We start from the raw sequence: 18,906 nt of genomic DNA, 5'->3' as shown, positions 1-18,906 counted from the left end.
AGCAGCAGCTACGTAATAAAAAATTCTTCAACGATATAAACTCGTTACTTTGACTTCGGGTCTCCTTACGCATTTTCATATTATGCGTTGTTGCCATATTCCATGTAATATTGCTTTCTACTAGCTGTCATTCAGCCCACTCTGTATTTTTCATAATAACGTTATATGTTTTATATTGAGCTTCTAAGATCTGATTCAGACAAAATGTTACGTTGTCTACCGCTGTCAAACAAATGTTGATTTTCATTATGTACTGAACATTATTCATTATAATTTTATATGCCTACACTTGAATGTGAAGTGGCCTAATTGTGCCTACGGCCACTAGATGGCACGCTCGTTGCAATGCCACACAATTGTTAACGCGGGCAGCTCAGTCCGTTGCATTCTGTGGCAGTACAGGTGTGAGCAGCCCATAGAGGCTCGCCTTCATTTATTTTATCTTAAATATTTTGTGACTAAAGCCGTGTTAATTACTTTAGGGCTTATTTCTTGTAATTGTCATTCATTAGTTCGTTTAACAGTTCCACCCTTTCCTCTGTCATGTGGGCCAACTTCCGACGGCTCTCTTGAACCAAGATCCATTCGCCAATTTCTGGCCTGACTGTTGCAGGTGATTTTATCATGGACCCTATTGCTATCTCCAACACCTTGGGCCGTCATTTTGCGGAAGTTTGGAGCTCTTCCCACTATCCGCCTGCTTTACTCCATCGGAAATGGGCAGAGGCGGTTTGGGCAATACCCTTCTCCAAATCGTGAGTGCTACAATGCTGCCTTTACTATGAGGGAGCTAGATCATGCTCTCAGTTCATTCTGATCCTCCTCTGATGCACGCGAAATCTTGAGCAGAGGCGCGAAATTGCGATTGAGCGCCGAGTGATAGTGCGGATACGAGTGATAGGGCAGGTGTGTCGCACGAGATGTGTGGGGTGGCAGGACGGTTAGGCGTATACATGGCCCGGCTCGGTTGACGCACTGGTTGGGGTGGGAAGAGGCTGGTGACGGCCCACCGCGGTTCCCAATCTTGGCCGCTAGATGGCTGTTGTCCAGTGTGCTGTCCACAATATGCATGTGCCCGGCCTCTACTGCACAACTCACAGGATTGCCAACCTCGGCACTGTGCTGCGCGGAGGGAGATGGCGGTGCCGAATAATGGTGTATGCCTGGTCTGCCAGCCGTAGTTTATCCTCAAGTGATGTTGCGGTACTTGGGAGCAAATGTAATTGCAGTTCCTGTAGCAATTTCACCAACCACAATGCCCAGAGCGCCAAGTTCGGCAAGATCTCGGTACTGACACGCACGCGCAAGTGTCGCGACAGCTGTGAAGGGGTTCTGTCTGCTAAAGCCTTGTCATAAATAATGTCGTGAATCGTATCTGCTGGCGGATGAGAAAGGCGTTCAATGAGTAATGCTCGGGCAGAGGTATATTTGTTGCTCTTGGGTGGGTTCTGCAACAAGTCACTGATCAGATCAGGGTGGTCATGCAGGTGGTTCACTAAACACACAAAATGAGTGCTGTCATCCGCAATTCCGTGTATGTCCAAGATGTTGTCCACCAAGGTAAACCACGTCACTGGGTTGTCCGGAAAATGACCAGGGACCAGTGCTTGCGGGGTTGTAGGAAAGGCACGAATCGTACGGGGATTCTGCGCAGTGTTCACTGATGCGAACTGTGCCTCAGTGACATGTGATGTGTTGCATTTGACGTCCGTTAGCTGTGCAGGCGAGACATATCCAGTCCTTCTAGGCAGGAAATCTGTAAGGCCACAAGACGTAGAAGTGTGGGAAAATATGTTAAATTTTTGCTTCCAGACTGGGGACAACAATTTTTTCTGCTCTTTTAAAAATTTTGTCTTGCTATTGGTCTGTCAAACCAACAAACAAACTATGGAATTTTACACTAAACTCTTCTTCATACTGGTGGGAGGCTTGAGTAACAGCTGCTGGCATTTTTAGCACACATTCAATTGGCTGAAGGGTTTAGCACCATGCAGCCTTTTTCATTACAAGTGACCACCTGCTGCCTCCACTCCCAAGATTTTGCACCTGACCACAGTGTCTGAGAAGGTTTAGAAAATTAGGATCAAACATTTTAGTTGGATTCCAATCGGTCATTTTGTTTCATAACATGGGTAATTTGTGCAGTAACCAAATTCAGTTTTCATGGGAACTATGTAGTTAAAATTTGCCTACGTGAATGCTATTGACTTTTAACTCAGTCATTTTGAATGGGTAGCTTGCTCTCATTTTCCATTCATGTTAAGATTGTGCTCTACAGATTTCTTGAACGGAATTAATGTTCATAACAAACATTTGACCACAACTAATTTCAATTTGTAAAAATTATTACAATTTTCTCAATATGGTGAAAATATCTTCTACTGACCTCCTTTCTCACATGTAGCAAGTGTTCATAAGAGTATCTGTGTCCTATCCTTCTGATGACACAATCCTCTGCTGAGAGAATTATGTTGAGAGGGTATGCTAATAAACCGACACCTGTGAGGAACTGTGTTATTAAGATAATTGTTGCTTTATTCATTAATTAATAATTCATCATGTCAATGAATTTCCCTGTCACCAAGTATAGTTTGTTGGTCTTTTTGTGCACGTGTATTCGGTCAGTCCTTTCCACACCCTATGATTGTTGAGAATAGCTGCATTATTGAGAAATGTCTTTTTTGTATTATTAATATTATTCATTCCCTGTTGTGTTGAAGTTGGTTAGTCAGATTTCACTGCACATTATGGATAAATTGTGGACCAAATGCCATTAAATTCTCTTACTGACTTCAGGCAACACTGCACTCGGACAGGCATTGCCTTCTCTTGATATAAAGTACAGCAGCTTCACAGGTTATATTAAAAAAGATGTATACTGTACTTAAATACAAAAAAAAGCTCAGAATTAAACATAATCACGATAGGTAGCATAAATACGTTATGTAACATAACTTTAATTGAAATAACAATAGGCATCTTTTTACTACAAATAATAGATGACGAAATAAATACATGGAACACAATTATCATAATAAGGAATAAACAGAGTGACATGTAGTACATGATTTGAGAATATACTATGCACAGACCTATAGTGTGCAGAAGAAAAATTTTTTTGGGTATATGTAGATTACAATAAGAAAAAAAAAAGTTGTCTTGAGAAGTTGCACACAATGCATTATGCTGTGGCACTTATCCCACCACCCAATTTGATTGTACCAGAGTACAGTATTAATTTGCAAAATAATTTTTATTTTATGAAAACATTTAATTACATATAATATTAAATCAACTTTTATGTATGTTCCTTTGAGGGAAGTCAAATACAATTATTTGTTTGATTAAGTATAAAAGAAACATTGAAGAAATAGGTTACAGATTTCAGTTATAATCAAAGATTACAAAGTGTATTATAGACAATGAACCAAACACTACATTTACCTTTAAAACCAAAGGCAATACATCTGCAGTCTACAGTACAGAATGAATGAAATTGAAACAGTAACTCTAAAAAGGAATTTAACGGCATCATGGTACAAAATGTACCTATTGCTGAGCGTTTACTCAATGAATGCAATCTGACTTCAGTCTGACTGCCAAGCCTGTCGATTGACAGGACGCAAAAATTTCAGTACATTTCCAATTCCATCATTTGATGCAGCAAAATTTGTCATGCTTTTAAATATGAAATCACATGTATTGACACACACTATCAGTCTTTACTGAGTTCTGAGTGACACATTTCTCTCAAACAGCCATAAAAATGGCTGGAATTCTGAAAAATGGCACAGTTCATGCAGCTGTCAGTCAAAGTATTAAAATTTCAGTTGATTAAATGAACAAAAAATAAATTTGTCAGAAAATATCCCTTTATGTATATATCTCAGATAAATGTATCTCCAAACAGATTAAAAAAATACCACATGTAAAAAAATTAACTAACTGTAATGTCACATTACATTTACACTGTGTTTCTTGGATTATGGAGGTAAAACAGAATAGAAAAATTTCAGAGCAGAATTATTGCACAGGGCAGTACCAATTTCCAGTTTATTAATTTATTCAAATTGCGTACTGGTTTCCTGTTCATGTAGTACTACTTTGGAGCCCTGCTTGTATTTAATGAGGCAGAAAAATTACAAGTAATAACATGGTCAACAGACATTAATATTTTCTAAGGGTCTTCAATGACAGAGTGAGAACAGCATACCCAAAATGTATTCATACATTTCTGGAAAAAAGAAATCAACAAAATTCTTTATTTTAGAAATAAGAAAAGAAATGGAAAAAATAATGAATAACAGCTGACAGAAACACTTTTAAGTAACGAGGAATTACACTGATGGAAGAAAGTGGCAACTTGGATAGAAGGGACATAAATACTTGAAATATAGATACTGACAAAGCAATACAAGCAAATAAAGTTGTTAAGTAATGTTGAGAAAATACGACAAATGTGAAAAGTGTGTAGATGATGATAAATTCAACATCTGAAATTGGATTATAACATTTTCATGAATTTGCAGATGTAATGGCCCAAAGTCATAAATACTCTAAGAGGACTATTATCAATAACATGACATCAATCTTCAATGATGTAGGTTACTAGCTACTCTTAAGTTCTATCATAGTTTTTCAGATCAGACAATGTGAGATTATAAGACATAAAGGAAACCACCACAGAGTGCACAACAGACCTGTCTCCACACCTAGGCACAAATCCCCCGTCCCCCTCTCCTGGGTTGTTTCACAGGGCAAAAACAATTTCCAAACATTTATTAATTTGTTCAAAATGGGTGCCAATTTCCTGTTCATGTAGCAGTACTCTGCAGCCCTGCTTCTGTTTAAGGAGAGCCAATTATTTGGCAAGAAATATTTTATTTCCTCACCAATTAGTGACTAGCTGCAGTAAAGCACCGTCACTGAAATCAAAGTTCAATTTGATTCTGCCCCCCCATTGGCAACATCGGAAATGATCCAGCAGATAGTAAATGCTGCTCCAGGATCGGTGCAGGTTAGTGTCGTCCCGCCAGGAGAACTGAGTATTCGGAGAGCAGGATTTTATTTTCTTTCCGGGCAGCGACTATTGACAGTGAAATGCAGCCGGTGAAATCAGAGTCTTATTCTGTACTCCCCCCTGGCAGCATCAGAGATGAACTGGCTGACAGTAGCCATGGCTTCCGGGTCGGTGCGGACGGCAACAGCCCAGCCAGGAGTGCCCATCACTTCGGCGTACCTCTGCTCGATGAACGGCACTGTCATCTGCAGCAGCGTCAGGCAGGAGTGTTTCACGCCTAGCACTGCGGTCCGTGCGGCGTTGCCTACCGTCAGCCTCTGACACAGCTCCAGTTCACAGCGCCTCTTCAGGCCCATCAGATCATACCTGTAACCCAATGGGCAGTCCAAGTTTCTTGATATGTTCAAGCCATGCATCAACAAAAGAAATACATTAATCACTTCTAATTTATGTTGGTCTGTCACACTAATTGCATGTTATGTTGATAATTGTCCCATTAGGTGCATCTATGTGCAACTGAATGAAGCAAGTATTATGATACCATATGCGCTTCACGTATATTGAAAGTAGTCTGAAATATACACACACAAATATTCAGATATAGGAGGCCACTAGTAATGCCTTTAAAAAAATTAAAGTGAAATGTGTGTGCCATGATAAAATTGGTTTTATTCAGTTGCACACACATGGACCTTATGTGACATTATCAGCATAATACTAATGACCACCTCGAAAAATTAATAGTTAAGTAATTAATTTTTTGATTATTTGTGTGTTCCTGTCTGAAGCACAGGTAGATTGCACACACAGTAACTTTCCCTTTATCTGCGTAGTTGGCACAGTTGAAAAGGGGTCACTACTGATAGTGGTGGGGGTTCAATTGTGAACGAAACCGTTCAGTAGAGGAGTGCAGTTCGATATCTGTAGCCTACGCACAAATGTGTTTTTTGCATGACTCTTAAGCTGCAGTCAGATTGTCACCAAATGACTATATTAACAGCATTACTACATTAACTGCACTACCCACACCTTTCACTAGCCAACAAATTTTAATGTATAACAATTTTTTGAGGTTCTTTATTGAGATTGTTAATTCGCTTGTACTTTTAGCACCGGTTTTGTAATAACATCTGTCAACTGGTGGTCAGGTTACATACCTGACAGTCATAATAGGCATTTAACAAAATCCATGCATACTACATGTTAAGCGTTCGGTTATGACAATTTATATGTTTTCCCAATACACAAGAAATTTAAATCTTCATCACTTTCATGTGATTATTTCATGTTGCTAGTTTCACTATATTTTAATTGCTTTGGCAAGTAATTGCAGAAAAATATACATCGCACTGTAGACAAATTAGAGCCAGATGTATATTTTGGGAATAATTTGTACTGTTACCTTTCCTAAGTTATGACGTTTTCTCTGGATGTACGATGTATATTGCTACTTATCCACACCTCGCATTTTAGATTAATTGTCATGACCTACTTTGGATATATGGGTATTTTCAAAATCAGTTTTTATGTTATAAGGGGTCCCACTGCTGCTATAAGACATGTAATAAAATTATCTCCTTCCTATGAGTATCCAAAACAGTTAGTTATTGATTGGCGACTCCATGTTGTCTTGTGCACTACGACCAGGTAACAGGTATACTTGAAAAAAGAGACAGCATTGGTCGTATATTTTTTTCTATTGCAAAATTGATTTTCTGTCACTGAGTGACCATCTTCAGTGCTATATTGTATAACAAATTGGGATGCACTGTGTCACTAAGCTTACGGCAATCACATAGACTCTATGTGATTGCCGTAAGCTTAGTGACACAGTGCATCCCAATTTGTTATACAATATAGCACTGAAGATGGTCACTCAGTGACAGAAAATCGATTTTGCAATAGAAAAAAATATACGACCAATGCTGTCTCTTGTTTCAAGTATACAAAACAGTTAGCTTGACGGTTTTCATTTCTGTTGTATCAACTGTAAATGTATGAATGATGGGTTCTGACCCAGTGCTTGTACAAAAGTGTATAACCAGAGTGTGATGTATTTTTAAGGGACAAAGCTTTCATACTTTAAAGAGAACACTGTTTCCTTATGCCCAAGTTCTGTTTGTATCATATGAAGAAATTTTTTCTATAAATAATAGGTGTGATAGTGGAGCAAATGATCTCTGCATCCACAATGCGCTTTTAAATCATTCTGCTTTTCATAATTATGATGATTTTTGTAATTAAACCTCAGCAATAGTTATAATTTGTTAACGTGTCCCAACAGGGTGAAGTAGATGTGTGTATCATGTTGTTAAATACAATAAAAAATTGTTAGTCTGCAGCTAACAAAAAAAAAGTGTTTCATGACATTTTGACCTGTTAAATTGTGATTAAGAACTTTGTACTTCTGACTTCCCACGCCAGATGGTGGTTACTGCGCTATAAGAAATTCTGTTATATTTGATGTCAAGTTTTTTTTTTTTTTTTTTTTTTTTTTTTTACTAGTCCTGTAATCTGACACTTTATAATTTTACCTTTTGATTTTATTCTTACATGTTTTTTTAAGGTGTTTTGAAAATGACAGACCAGTGTATGTTGGCAAGATGTGCATTTCCCCCTTCCTTTCTGCTATGCAGTTTTAATGTATAATTTTAAATTTGAAACATTCAATTAATTATTTGAAAGTGCACATTTGGTATTTTGTGGTAATTTCTTGCCAAATAAAGTAATGTTAAGTCTTCACGTCACATGCCACATAGAAGGTGTTCCAACCCCATCACACTGAGGTCTGCTGTATAGGTGAATGTAAACAGCAGCTTCAGTTATTGTCATTGTTTCATAGCTTCAGTTACTGCTAATAACTACAAATGAGTGCCTACAAGCTTTAATTTGTATGCCTACGGTATGTTCTTGCCAACAGTTGGTTTATACTCAAATGTATTTGTGGTCTTTCTTCTTACTCACTGATCGCTATGTGAAATTTTTAACTTCCAGCACTGAAGATGATCATTATGTGATCGAAAATTGATTTTACTGTTAATAAATCATCAAAATTACAGCCAACTGTGACCTTCCTTCTAATTGTACTTATCTACAGAAGACTAATAATTCTATAAATAAAGATTTTCAAAGCCAATGGCTTCCCATTACAGTACCAAATAAATAGTCACATTAACAAAGGATCAACAAAAGTGAACCAAGGTCAACCACCTGCAACCTGAAAGAAATCTCATAAAATGAAAAAGGCATAAAACACTTGGCATAGGGGGCAACACACTAACTACGATATTGAAAATGTAAATACAGAACATGGGTCACTTGGAAACAGCCTCTGACAATGTGTTTGGCAACATCCCCCCAAAATAAATGTTTCTTCTCCATTTTCTATATGATTCTGAAGTATTGATATGATGGGAAGCACTTGTAGCTGTGTTTCCCCTTCTTCATTCTCTTGAGTGGAATAGCTAGTGGTTCCTGCAATCCTCTCAGGCACATTACTGTTGTCGAGATTTTTTGCTTCCTCATCTACCTCTTCTGACAAAAACTGAATGGCACTGCATATAATCAAACACACCAGATTACGAATAATTTTCTCTGCATTTATGATGCATGAAGACTGTGACACTACGCTATGTTGTGAAGATATAAAAAGAATGCCTGAACCACTCAGGTTGACAGGTGACAGTCAACTGAGGCAACTACACCTTTGGAACAATGGGATGGAGTCTCCTAGTGTTAACAACAGCCTGCGCTGTTACCACCTCACTTGGCACAAGCTACACACACACACACACTGATGGTCCTGCGCTGCAATACTGGAGAACACCACTGGGGAAATTGAGACAAAATGGTATAAGCTATTCACAAAATGAAGTATCATGTGGTAATTCATCTCTGACATTTGAAGGGGTACAACACTGCAACAATGTATGATTAGCTGATGAAAGACTACAGCAATAGTCCACCATCATATGACGTAGTGGTTAGGTGGTGCAGACATTTCCACTCCCAATAAGGAAGAGCAAAGTGACAGGTAATCTCTCTGTGAAGAGCCAGAAATTGCAAGAGGAAGTCCTGCTGCTTGAAGAGGCAATAGTGGAAAACTGAAAATCTGTCACAGATCAGATTTCTACATTTTGTGCAACATTCTGAAGCTGACATAGGTCACTGCCTGCTGAGTAACGCAACTGCTCATGGCCATTCATAAAGCCTAGTAAACTGAAGTTGCAGCAAAAATGCTGCAGCAGTTGTGTCAGATCAAGCCAGATGTCTTTAGCCAGCCATGGACAAGAGGTAATTGTGTCACTACGACCCCAGGACAAAAGAAAAATGCACTCACTGTTAAACACGTCGATTCAACACCACAGTAAAAGCCAGAGATCCAATAGTCATTGCACAACGTGATGTCGAATACATGGGGACTGCCATTATGCTCTTAAGGGGCAAACTGTCACAGGAGCACACTGCTGAAACCTCCTGACATGGAGGAGGGGGGGCTGTGAAGATGAATTTTTGGGAGAAAATGTCCAAGGTGTTGTTTATACTCTTTGACAAAACCACAGTTCATTCTCCACAGGACAGAGTCAAACCAGTTGTTTCATTAGCCTCATCCTCATATTTTCCTGCCAAGGAAACCTGTGTCTTCTTCCCCTTTCTCCAGACGAAGAAATGATAGTGGGGTCAACATTTCGAGAAAGGCATAATATTTTTCAATAGGACATTTCCTGCACAAGCAAAATGCTAATTTCTACAACCAATGAGTCCAATAACTCATCCATTGTCGAGAAAAATGTGTCGCAAGAATTAACACACAGAAAAGCTATTACCATCATCGAGTTTCAGTGTCGGACATTGAAATATCAAGGTGACAATCAAAATACTGAAAACATTATGACTTCCTTCACTTCATATATGAAACATGCACAGACATGTGCACACGCAAGAGGAAACACGTGAGAATGAAGTGTACCCATGACATACCATAACACCATCACAGTTTCCTCAATAACTACCATCGAGTTCCCCAAATCATGACACCAGGAATAAGACTGCAGTGCTCCTCCAAAACATTCCAAGAATAGGTCTTCTCCCCAGGTCACAGTCATACACGATTACAGTTGTCCGTATTAGTGTAGAAACACGATTAATTGCTGAATACACCACTTATCAGCAACCAATGTGTCCTGATCATGGCAATAACCCATAGCAGCCATTTGCCTTGTGGAGTTAACAGCCCCCCCCCCCCATGAGCCATAGACCTTGCCGTTGGTGGGGAGGCTTGCATGCCTCAGCGATACAGATGGCCGTACCGTAGGTGCAACCACAATGGAGGGGTATCTGTTGAGAGGCCAGACAAACACGTGGTTCCTAAGAGGGGCAGCAGCCTTTTCAGTAGTTACAGGGGCAACAGTCTGGATGATTGACTGATCTGGCCTTTTAACACTAACCAAAACGGCCTTGCTGTGCTGGTACTGTGAACGGCTGAAAGCAAGGGGAAACTATGACCGTAATTTTTTCCGAGGGCATGCAACTTTACTGTATGGATAAATGATGATGGCATCCTCTTGGGTAAAATATTCCGGAGGTAAAATAGTCCCCCATTCGGATCTCCGGGTGGGGACTATTCAAGAGGACGTCGTTATCAGGAGAAAGAAAACTGGCGTTCTACGGATCGGAGCATGGAATGTCAGATCCCTTAATCAGGCAGGTAGGTTAGAAAATTTAAAAAGGGGAATGGATAGGTTAAAGTTAGATATAGTGGGAATTAGTGAAGATCGGCGCCAGGAGGAACAAGACTTATGGTCAGGTGAATACAGGGTCATAAATACAAAATCAAATAGAGGTAATGCAGGAGTAGGTTTAATAATGAATAAAAAAATAGGAGTGCGGGTAAGCTACTACAAACAGCATAGTGAACGCATTATTGTGGCCAAGATAGACACGAAGCCCATGCCTACTACAGTAGTACAAGTTTATATGCCAACTAGATCAGCAGATGATGAAGAAATTGATGAAATGTATGATGAGATAAAAGAAATTATTCAGGTAGTGAAGGGAGACGAAAATTTAATTGTCATGGGTGACTGGAATTCGAGAGTAGGAAAAGGGAGAGAAGGAAACATAGTAGGTGAATATGGATTGGGGGTAAGAAATGAAAGAGGAAGCCGTCTGGTAGAATTTTGTTCAGAGCATAACTTAATCATAGCTAACACTTGGTTCAAGAATCATAAAAGAAGATTGTATACATGGAAGAATCCTGGAGATACTAGTAGGTATCAGATACATTGTATAATGGTAAGACAGAGATTTAGGAACCAGGTTTTAAATTGTAAGACATTTCCAGGGGCAGATGTGGACCACAATCTATTGGTTATGAACTGTAGATTAAAACTGAAGAAACTGCAAAAAGGTGGGAATTTAAGGAGATGGGATCTGGATAAACTGACAGAACCAGAGGTTATACAGGGTTTCAGGGAGACCATAAGGGAACAATTCACAGGAATGGGGGAAAGAAATACAGTAGAAGAAGAATGGGTAGCTCTGAAGGATGAAACAGTGAAGGCAGCAGATGATCTAGTAGGTAAAAAGACAAGGGCTAGTAGAAATCCTTGGGTAACAGAAGAAATATTGAATTTAATCGATGAAAGGAGAAAATATAAAAATGCAGTAAATGAAACAGGCAAAAAGGAATACAAACGTCTCAAAAATGACATTGACAGGAAGTGCAAAATGGCTAAGAAGGGATGGCTAGAGGACAAATGCAAGGGTGTAGAGGCTTATCTCACTAGGGGCAAGATAGATACTGCCTACAGGAAAATTAGAGACCTTTGGGGAAAAGGAGAAAAGAGAGCTCAGATGGAAACCCAGTTCTAAGCAAAGAAGAGAAAGCAGAAAGGTGTAAGGAGTATATGGAGGGTCTATACAAGGGCGATGTTCTTGAGGACAATATTATGGAAATGGAAGAGGATGTAGATGAAGATGAAATGGGAGATAAGATATTGCGTGAAGAGTTTGACAGAGGACTGGAAGACCTGAGTTGAAACAAGGCCCCGGGAGTAGACAACATTCCATTAAAACTACCGACGGCCTTGGGAGAGCCAGTCCTGACAAAACTCTGGCATCTGGTGAGCAAGATGTATGAAACAGGCGATATACCCTCAGGCTTCAAGAAGAATATAATAATTCCAATCCCAAAGAAAGCAGGTGTTGACAGATGTGAAAATTACCGAACTGTCAGTTTAATAAGTCACAGCTGCAAAATACTAACGCGAATTCTTTACAGACGAATGGAAAAACTGATAGTAGCCGACCTCAGGGGAGATCAGTTTGGATTCTGTAGAAATGTTGGAACACGTGAGGCAATACTGACCTTACGACTTATCTTAGAACATAGATTAAGGAAAGGCAAACCTACATTTCTAGCATTTGTAGACTTAGAGAAAGCTTTTGACAATGTTGACTGGAATACTCTCTTTCAAATTCTAAAGGTGGCAGGGGTAAAATGCAGGGAGCGAAAGGCTATTTACAATTTGTACAGAAACCAGATGGCAGTTATAAGAGTCGAGGGACATGAAAGGGAAGCAGTGGTTGGGAAGGGAGTGAGACAGGGTTGTAGCCTCTCCCTGATGTTATTCAATCTGTATATTGAGCAAGCAGTAAAGGAAACAAAAGAAAAATTTGGTGTAGGTATTAAAATTCATGGAGAAGAAATAAAAACTTTGAGGTTTGCCGATGACATTGTAATTCTGTCAGAGACAGCAAAGGACTTGGAAGAGCAGTTGAATGGAATGGACAGTGTCTTGAAAGGAGGGTATAAGATGAACATCAACAAAAGCAAAACGAGGATAATGGAATGTAGTCGAATTAAATCGGGTGATGCTAAGGGAATTACATTAGGAAATGAGACACTTAAAGTAGTAAAGGAGTTTTGTTATTTGGGGAGCAAAATAACTGATGATGGTCGAAGTAGAAAGGATATAAAATGTAGACTGGCAAGCGTTTCTGAAGAAGAGAAATTTGTGAACATCAAGTACAGATTTAAGTGTCAGGAAGTCATTTCTGAAAGTATTTGTATGGAGTGTAGCCATGTATGGAAGTGAAACATGGACGACAAATAGTTTGGACAAGAAGAGAGTAGAAGCTTTCGAAATGTGGTGCTACAGAAGAATGCTGAAGATTAGATGGGTAGATCACATAACTAATGAGGAGGGATTGAATAGAATTGGGGAGAAGAGGAGTTTGTGGCACAGCTTGACAAGAAGAACGGACCGGTTGGTAGGACATGTTCTGAGGCATCAGGGGATCACAAATTTAGCATTGGAGGGCAGTGTGGGGGTAGAAATCGTTGAGGGAGACCAAGAGATGAATACACCAAGCAGATTCAGAAGGATGTAAGTTGCAGTAAGTACTGGAAGATGAAGAAACTTGCACAGGATAGTGTAGCATGGAGAGCTGCATCAAACCACTCTCAGGACTGAAGACCACAACAACAACACATACATATGGCATTAACTTCCTAATCTGGCTGTGGCTAATCTATGATCAATTCTATGGGATGACATAGAATGCTTCAGGGACTGTGTATACAGGGTGTATCATAATTAAAGGCATAAACACACACAGTAGAAAGTACACGATACTAGAAGCAAAAAAGTCTCGGTGAACATAGGGGCGAAAATGCATACCTTAAGAGCTACGAGAAATTTTTCATCTTCGATCCTGTGAAACACATCTCTTCTACTGCAGGCTCTTTGCTTTCCATATTTTGGGAAGTGATAATATGGAGCAAGACAAGAAAAAAAGGTCCAGTAAACATGTACTCTTAAAATACATTCCTTAAGAGCTATGAGCACTTTTTCCATCTTCAGTACTTTGGAACACAATTCTTCTAATGAAGAAGTGTTCATAACTTTTAAGGTATGCAGTTTAGAGCACATGTTTACTGGACATTTTTTCTTGTTGTTTGGTCCATATTAACACTTCCCAAAATATGGAAAGCAAAGAGCTTGCAGTAGAAGAGATTTGCTTCACAGTATCAAAGATGCAAAATTGCTCATAGCTCTTAAGTTATGCATTTTTGTCCCTATATTTACCAAGACTTTTTTGGTTCTAGTATCACGTACTATCAACTGTGTGTGTTTAAGCCATTAATTATGATTCACCCCATATAATTATGGATTGCTACTTATTGTAAAGAAGTCATATTACGTTGCAGATGGGCACAATTTAAAGAAAGTTAAATACAGCTTTTAGCCACACCCTTCATCAGTAGAACATTGACTGTTGATTAGTTAATTGAGAGGGTTTATGGGACCAAACGGCGAGGTGATCAGTCCCATGATTCCGAAGTTACTCACAGAAGAAAGAGGGTCCAGACTGATCCAGTGAGGGGAGTCAAATCATAAAATAATGAAGTTAAAACACACACAGTAAAAGGCACAAAAGGTGAAACCAAATGTAAAAACTGGAAAAAAGGGCAGTCTTCCCATGGAGGAGTGGTCTCAGTGTCCCAGACTGAGAAGGCATGAAGAGAGATCAGAGAGATCCCAACCACAATCACCCTGCCCCTGCTCCAGGAGTAAAGCAAAATCTTACATCTGGAATAGAAAACCCTTTCACAGAGGAAACTCAGGACCAGTTCAACCACCCATGAATCATCTGCTAGCATTGAATTTAAGAAATCTGGAAGACTGTACTTTGCATGAAGGGCCAAATGAAGGGGACATTCCACCAAGATGTGGGGTAGTGTCAGACTGACTCAACAACCACATTGTGGGGTGGTTCGTTACACAGGAGGAAACAGTAGGTGAGCCTGGTACAACCAATGCATAGGCGGCATAAAACAGTGGACTCCTTTATGAGGAGCAGAAGCAAGAGTTCCAAACTATAGTAGACTCCTCGACTGTGCGAAGTTTATTACTAGGAGCACCAGATGTCATTCCATTTTTGGGCAAATTGATGGTTAACGTAAATCTGCACTTGGAAACATGAAAGGGAATGGGGCTAAGTATCTGCTATCTGTTTCTCAAGCACTGGTCGGGCAGTTCATTCCCTGGGATGCCCATATGACTTGGGACCCAGGTGGTATGGCCAAGGGCAGAGACAAGGTCACAGATAGCAGAGACCAAAAGGTGACAAGAGTAGCATCAGTCAATAGCCTGCAGGCTGCTCACCGAGTTGGAACAAATTAAAATGCTGTGGAGGGAGACCTGAGAAACAAAATGGAGGTCACTGAATGAGTAGAAGCTCTGCTGTGAGCACACTAAATGGTGTTCTAAGCCAGTAGGAGATGTGAAAGTGTATCCACCTTATCGACTGTCTTAGAACCATCAGTGTAGAAGGCGGTGGCACCATGGAACTCTGCAGGGATGGCACGTACAAGACGCCGGAAAACCACAGGGGCAACAGAGACTTTAGGATCCTGAAATAGGTTGGTCCTAATCCATGGTCTAGGGGGGAGCAGGGGGGGGGGGGAGGGGGAAGAGAAAATCCACGGGGTGCCTTCCGGTGAAGGGATATGGAGATCCCGATGGAAGGAAGTGGTTTGCATGCCAAATGGCAGGCCCTCCTGTGGTCAATTATCAAGAGGGAGATATCCCTTGTTTGCAAAGAGGACAGGATACATGGGCAATTGCGTAAGAAACTGAAGATGGCCCTGTTGTATTTGTAGAGGGGAATCCCTGCTTCTGTGACGAGACTGTCAATAGGACTAGTGTGGAAGGCAAAAATAGCCAGACGCACCCCACAATGTTGAACAGGGTCAAGTAGTTGCAGAGTGGAAGGAGCTGCTGCACCATAAACCTGACTACCGTAATCTAATCTGTACATGACCACAGCACAGTAAAGATGGAGAAGAAAGGTCCCATCAGCAAAAGAAAAACACATGTCATTCTTACAAACAAGTAAGCACACCTCATGCACACACAATCCCCAACTCCAGCTGCTTGACTGGAATGCAACTATCATGTGAGATGCAAGAAACAATTTGAAGATGGCAGGGAAGGGGTAGAAATAGTAGTGTACGGGTTGGGAGGAAGAGGAATGCTGTCTGGTGGAGTGTGCACAGCCTAGAATGCCAACATGCGCAGTGTCAGGAGGTTGTGGAGCAGGGAGATGACAGGTAGGACAGAGGGGTTGGAAACAGTTGGATGGAGGGTGTAGGGACAGTATGTTACCGTAGCTTGAGTCTAGGATAATCAACAGGTGCAGAGAATGTGTTTTAAGGATAACTCCCATTTGCACAATCCAGAAAGCTGGTCATGGAGGGGAGGATCCAGATGGCCCGGGCAGTGAAGCAACCATTAAAATCAAGCATGTAATGTTCAGCTGCATGTTGTGTACAGGGTGATCTATTCTGTACTTGTCCACAGTCTGGTGGTGGCTATTCATCATAGTGGACAACCAGTTGGTAGTCATATCAATATAAGAACTTGAGCAATGATTACAGCAGAGCTGGTAAATGACATGGCTGCTTTCACACGATGCACAGCCCCTGATGGGGTAGGATAAATATGTGACAGCACTGGAATAGGAAGTTCTGGGTGGGTGGAAATGGACAGGTATTGCTCCTGGGTCTTCCACACGAATATGATCCTTGTGGCAAGGGGAATGGGAGCAGCATAGTGGTGATCTAAGATGTTATGGAGGTTTGGGTGGGTGAGGAGATACATCCCACCCCTCCTAAAGTGGTTTCCGTTACCCACCCAACCGACATAAGATCTTAGTCCATTCCTATGCCACTCCTGATGCCAACCACTTGCCAGAACAATCATATCCCTGTGGAAGATCCAGGAGCAAGAAGACCTGCCCAATCCACCTACCCAGTACTTCCTATTCCAGTGCTGTCACAACTTTATACTACCCCACCAGGGGCCAGGTCACCTGTCAAAGCGGCCATGTCATTTACAGGGTGTATACGTGGACAAGGAAAAAAAATTCCCGGATTTCCCAGTTAAAAATACACTTTCTCCCTTGATGAAAACACACTTTTTCTGTGCTATTAAGAGACAGTATATTCTCCCTCGGAACTGCAGAACTTATCAATCCTTTGAATGTTTACGTTTTTATACACAGGCGCAGAATTTCCCGACACTTAAGAAAACAAAACACAGGGAAGAAAACTCCTTTTGGAAAGATTTTTGATGTGCAGCAACACGTACTCTGCATATTTTCGTATTACGAATGTATAAATTCGAATTCCACCATGACTCATGTCACGTGATCCCGCCAGCTGATGACAGTGAATATTCAGACCACAGGACACGTGATGTAGTCAGCCAATAGCGCAGATACACAAGAAGGAAAAGTTAATGTTTTAAATTAATATACATAGTGTTGCTACAAGAAAGCAAAGCTTTCACATATAACATTGGTCTCTAATGTGAATAAGCTGCAAGAGAAGCTAAGCTTTTACATATAATTTTGATATTTTATGCGCATGTTACACTTTAAAATATATCACACAAATGTGCCAGTAAAGTTTTTAGCCTAGTCCAGTAACTTGTCCTCAAAGTTTTCCACAAGTAAATTAACTACCGCAGAGGACAGAGAGCTTGCTGTAGCACTACATCAATTTGCTCATAAGAACTACATGAATGTCTGATCTTCTGGGCTCAAAATACTTCTAAATGGCTCGCATCAAACGCTCTGTGATTTAAGGAATTCATCGTACATTCTCGCACATAGTACAACTTGCGTGAAAGTAAATTTACTTTAAAAAGTAACGCTTTTCAAACCACCATTCACAATATTTTCCCGCGACCTATTATGAATAGGTTCATTCAGTAGTCGTCAGAGAGCGCCAGATAACAGGCGCCACCGCGCTTTGGCAGCTGCAATGACAAAGGAAGCCCATATGTTCGTACGTGTAAAACATTAAAAGATCTTACATTACGTCATAAAAAAAAGACATCAGAGGATACTCCAAGATCATCGGAATTTCGTGAACCATACCAAAATGGGACATTTAAAGAGCCCATTCGTATGTCTAGACTCCCAATGAAGTGGGCTTCGACGTAAATTTTCTTGCAGTATCAGTACAGTATGGACTCATTTTTGATTCTTTATTATGGCATAATGCCATAAGTGCTAGAAGATGAAAACGTGCACTTGAAATGCAGTGAGCAGTTGAAATTAGCCAATAGTGTGGAACTAAACACTATGTTTCAAACACATTGACTGCCTCAGCATAAAAGATTAATAAAAACCAAATTTCTTTAGCAAACCGACAAAAATAACTTCATTGTTCTACAAGGTGATTAATGCATGGCTGTCAGAAAAATGGAAATAAAATCAAATCTGAAACTAATAACGTATATTAGCCTTTGGTAATTATGTGAATGTATTTTAATCCACTTTATTGCACCCGGCCACAGAAATCCACTTTATTTTCATTTGACGTGAGAGCAGTAAACAAAGAGGAAACAGCAAAATCACTAAATGTTAACACAGGTCACGTGGAGACTACACACTTCCCCACTATAACTCAGACTGCTCTGCACATCAGCCATGGATCTACGATATTTCCAAACTGGGGAAATATTAAGATAGCGCTCCACCCCCCCCCCCCTCCCACCCACCCAGCCCCCCTTCCCTCAAGCGTTTGAGATACGACGACAAAAATTTTAAAAAAATCGAATTTTCATAAATATGTTCATTTTGCAGCACACATCTTCCTGCAGAATCTCATACATAAAACATATATATTCGAGGAAATGTAAGGCATGTTATTTGGTCTTAAGTGTGCCAGAGTACAGTGCCACCCCGATTCACACAGCATTCTTCTATCGTACGTCACTATTTCACTCGGTGGAATTGAAACGTGTATTCAAACTATATTCAGGACAGTTGAAATTAAAATGTCCTGTGGTGCCTCTCCTGCTCCCAAG

At 40.3% G+C, this 18,906-nt stretch overlaps 1 protein-coding gene across 2 annotated transcripts in view; it reads right to left on the bottom strand.

Moving 5' to 3' along the window:
* Positions 1-2,960: 2,960 nt before the first annotated feature.
* LOC126106640 (speckle-type POZ protein-like) overlaps positions 2,961-18,906 on the bottom strand; it is a 100,333-nt gene continuing 84,387 nt past the window's right edge. For both annotated transcript variants that reach the window (XM_049912994.1, XM_049912995.1), the window contains exon 4: positions 2,961-5,386. In XM_049912994.1, coding sequence (XP_049768951.1) covers positions 5,116-5,386 — 271 coding nt within the window. In that variant the 3' untranslated portion in view covers positions 2,961-5,115. The remainder of the gene's footprint in view (positions 5,387-18,906) is intronic.

Source organism: Schistocerca cancellata, chromosome 10 (genome assembly GCF_023864275.1).
Source record: "Schistocerca cancellata isolate TAMUIC-IGC-003103 chromosome 10, iqSchCanc2.1, whole genome shotgun sequence".
NCBI lineage: Eukaryota > Metazoa > Arthropoda > Insecta > Orthoptera > Acrididae > Schistocerca > Schistocerca cancellata.
This window is presented reverse-complemented; position numbering and strand designations above follow the sequence as displayed.